We start from the raw sequence: 3,852 nt of genomic DNA, 5'->3' as shown, positions 1-3,852 counted from the left end.
AAATTATTTAATGATTTTCAATATTGAAATGATGTTTAAGTCTTAACTATATGTTTGACTAAGTGAATTAAAAAAAGAAAAATTCTTATTATAAATTAGCTTAAATAGCTTCCATCGTAGGTACCTGATAAACTAGAGAATAATACCAACAAAAAAAAAATGTGGCAATTCCACTAAGGAATGACAAATATGTCCAGGGCATCTAATCATTAATTTAATGTGATAGATATTTTTATTCTTTGTTTAAAATATTATTCCTTTACCAGAAGACATATGATTTAAGCGTAAAGTGCCAAAATAATTCCCAACAATTTTAAAATTGAGCACTAATTCTCCTCCATATGGACTACAATGATCCCATATTAACAGTCGAAAACTATATATTGCGGAGCTATACTCATTTTATTAATGACAAATACGATCATATTATAATGGCATCGTTTGCTACTGAGAATATTCCAAAGATTAAGACGTTTTTGACCTAAATAAGCATTATTGGACGCTAATTATTTTAACAATTTATCATGTGTCATCCAGGTTGGTAATCTAACAGTCCGAAGGCTCTGCAAGAGCAAAATAATCACAGCAGTAAATGGTGAATATCCCGGCCCGACTATCAATGCTCGTGAGGGTGACACTGTCGTCATCTATGTCATCAATCATTCTCCTTACAATATTACCATTCATTGGTAAGTCTTCCTTTAATAATAGAATCAACCAAGGAATTCGGTGGTATATATGTAAAAGCTTAATAATTTTAATGATAACAGGCATGGTATATTCCAGCGTCTGACACCATGGGCTGATGGTCCGAACTTCATAACCCAATGTCCGATTCAGCCTGGACATAGCTACACATATAAATTCAACATCATCGGACAAGAAGGCACGCTTTGGTGGCACGCGCACGTCTCCGTTCTCCGCACCACTGTGTACGGAGCACTCATCATTCAGCCCCGAGCCGGCCCTCTCGGCTATCCCTTCCCCATACCTTACAAGGAAGCCGTCATCCTCCTCGGCGAGTGGTGGGACGCCGATGTGGTCAACCTTGAGAATTTGGCCCTTGCATCCGGCGGTGCGTTTAACAACTCCGATGCGTTGACCATCAATGGCCGCCCCGGTGATCTCTATCCCTGCTCCAAAAAACGTATGTATTCAGCTTTTTTTAAATGTTTTAGTAATTAATGCAATAATATGAGATTCTTTGTTTAAATGTTTTGTAATTAGTGACTATAGTTTAAAAGTCAATTTCAAAAGCTTTAGAATCTGTTTGAGAATGTTTTGTTATTACATTTTTTTTTTTCAATTTCATCTATTAAATTGGAAAAATTATTACTTCCGGACTCCGGGCGTAGAGATACGTCTGGAGTCCAATGAATCACCTCCATCTAGAGCTGACAGAAAAAAAAAAAACTCATTTTCTAGTGATTCGGCCCGGTAACACAAGTGAATATTCCTGTCGTGTTATGTCGCGTTATTAAGATGTTATTGTAGTGATATTGATATGTTATTTTGTTATTATAACACAGGAAATATTCTCATAACACAATAATACATGAATAACATCACAATAACACCTGAATAATGCGGAATAACATAAGAGGAACATTCTCTTATGCTAAAACAAATTTTTTTTATTTTTTTTGTCACCTCCACGTGGTCTGATTTCATTGGACTCCGGACGTATCTCTACGTCTGGAGTAATATTTATTCATTAAATTGTGGTAGTTATAAAAAGTTTGTTATATATATATAACATAACCTACCTTCGTTATGCCAAACCAGCTCTTCTTCTTCCTTGACGCTTAGCTAGGGCGCAATCACTAGTAGGGAAAACTCTTTCACGCGATAATTGAATCGCACACCCGAGAGCTCCTCTGCGATATCTTCCTCTCTTCTCTTCCTTGTACATCGGCCTCGTCTCCTCTAACCACACGGAAACTCCTCCCTCTCGTCTTCCTTCACCACAGACAAGCAGCACGGCAGGAAAGGTAAGTCGTTCGATAATGTATAGTGTGAAATTTCACCTCCTTGGCTTCCCAACACTTCTAGCTTCTTCTCCCCCCTCATTCATTTACGTGACCCCTCCTTTCATCTTCTTTTATTCGATTGGCTGACCGTTCATTCCATTTTCCTCGATCCTTCGACTACTGTCCCCATTTGAAACGGAACTATTACATTTCTTCCTTCCTTTTCGCATAAACAGGGCTTCAACGGTACACGAAAGACTCTCCTCCTTCACACTGCAAGGCTAGGATTCGGCAGCCTCTCGCACCTCTTCTTCCTTCATGCAAGGAACTCTACACAAAGACTTCCTCTAAGCCAGAGCCCTTGGCATTGCCCTCTACAAATGTCGTCGAACTCCTACCTCCTCCTCCTCCTCCTCCCCCCCCCCCCCCCCTCCCCCACCCCCCCCGCCACCCCCTTCGACACCACCACCCCCCTCGCCATCCTCTCCTACACCAATTCCCCCACCACCACCACCCCTCCCCTCATGCCCTCCCTCCCCTCCTTCAACGACACCCCCACCGCCCACCACTTCTACTCCAACCTCACCGCTCTCCTCCTCCCTCAAACCCAATCCCTCCCCCTCTCCATCTCCGACCGCATGTTCATCACCTTCGGCCTCAGCCTCACTCCTTGTTCCTCCGACCAGCCCCAATGCCAAGGCTTCGCCTTGTCCGCCAACATGAACAACGTCTCCTTCCGTTTCCCCACCAACATTTCCCTGCTCGAAGCCCATTTTAATGGAGTCGAGGGAGTTTACACGAGGGACTTCCCTGATCGCCCGCCTCTGGTTTTTGATTACACGAACCCGAACGTGAACGCGGTCGGGACATCGCTTCAGCTGTCGGAGAAGGGGACGAAGGTGAAGAGGTTGAGGTTTAATTCGACGGTGGAGATTGTGTTGCAGAATACGGCGGTGCTTGCCAGCGATAGCCATCCCATACATTTGCACGGGTTTAATTTCTACGTGTTGGCGCAGGGGTTTGGGAATTATAATCATACGGAGGCGGTGGAGAAGTTTAATTTGTGGAATCCGCAGGTGAGGAATACCATTGCTGTGCCTGTGGGAGGTTGGGCTGTTATTCGGTTCTGGGCTGATAATCCTGGTAAGTTATGGCGATGTAAATTTATTTTGAAAAATAATATTTTATTTTAAAGTTTTTGATATATATATATCTATATATATATAAGTTTAATATTTGTACTTTTTTTATGTATTGACAACATAAATTAAATAAAATAAAATTATCAACACAAATTAAAAAAATTATTAGTCAATTTTAGCAGCTAATTGACACGTGCAGGGATTTGGTTCATGCACTGCCACTTGGACGTTCACCTGCCGCTTGGCCTGGGGATGGCATTCGAGGTGGAGAACGGGCCCACGCCGTCGTCGACGTTGCCGCCTCCGCCGCCGGATTTGCCTCTCTGTTAAGGGGCCTTCATCGAGAAAAAGAAGAAGAGGGCGCTTGCGAAGAAGAGTATGGATTGATTGGATTAGTTTTATTTATTGTGGATATATAATATTCGTTTAAGATTGGATTGTTGAGTGCAATAATTGTTTTTTTTTTTTTTGTTCTTTTTCCTTTTTTTTGGGGAATTTTTTGCTTAAATTTGTAACGCTTAATCTATATTTTTATACCTACACGCCATATGTGTAAGAAAAAAAGATTATATTTGATTTTGTGCTATTCAAAATGTTTTCTCTAGGTTGAGGGTCAAGCAATCTTGATCACTTGGGTTAAATTTTACCTTGATTGAGTTATGAACAGGCCTGCAAATTGTTGACTATACCCTTCAAATACCTCAGAATACTATTCAGCCTGCCGATGCTACATTCCTGGA

General features: G+C 41.4%; 1 protein-coding gene across 1 annotated transcript; it reads left to right on the top strand.

Moving 5' to 3' along the window:
• Positions 1-537: 537 nt before the first annotated feature.
• Positions 538-3,442, top strand: LOC110037890 (laccase-7-like; the record flags this gene model as incomplete). Its single annotated transcript, XM_020742618.1, has 5 exons — positions 538-689; positions 771-1,147; positions 1,873-1,991; positions 2,207-3,113; positions 3,312-3,442. Coding segments are annotated over 5 exons (1,686 nt in total), but the record flags the coding sequence as incomplete, so codon positions are not given.
• Between the last annotated feature and the right edge of the window lie 410 nt (positions 3,443-3,852).

The sequence above is a fragment of the Phalaenopsis equestris genome, unplaced genomic scaffold, assembly GCF_001263595.1.
Source record: "Phalaenopsis equestris unplaced genomic scaffold, ASM126359v1 Scaffold226608, whole genome shotgun sequence".
Taxonomy (NCBI): domain Eukaryota; kingdom Viridiplantae; phylum Streptophyta; class Magnoliopsida; order Asparagales; family Orchidaceae; genus Phalaenopsis; species Phalaenopsis equestris.
Note: the sequence above shows the minus strand (reverse complement) of the source record. Positions and strands in the feature narration are given on the sequence as shown.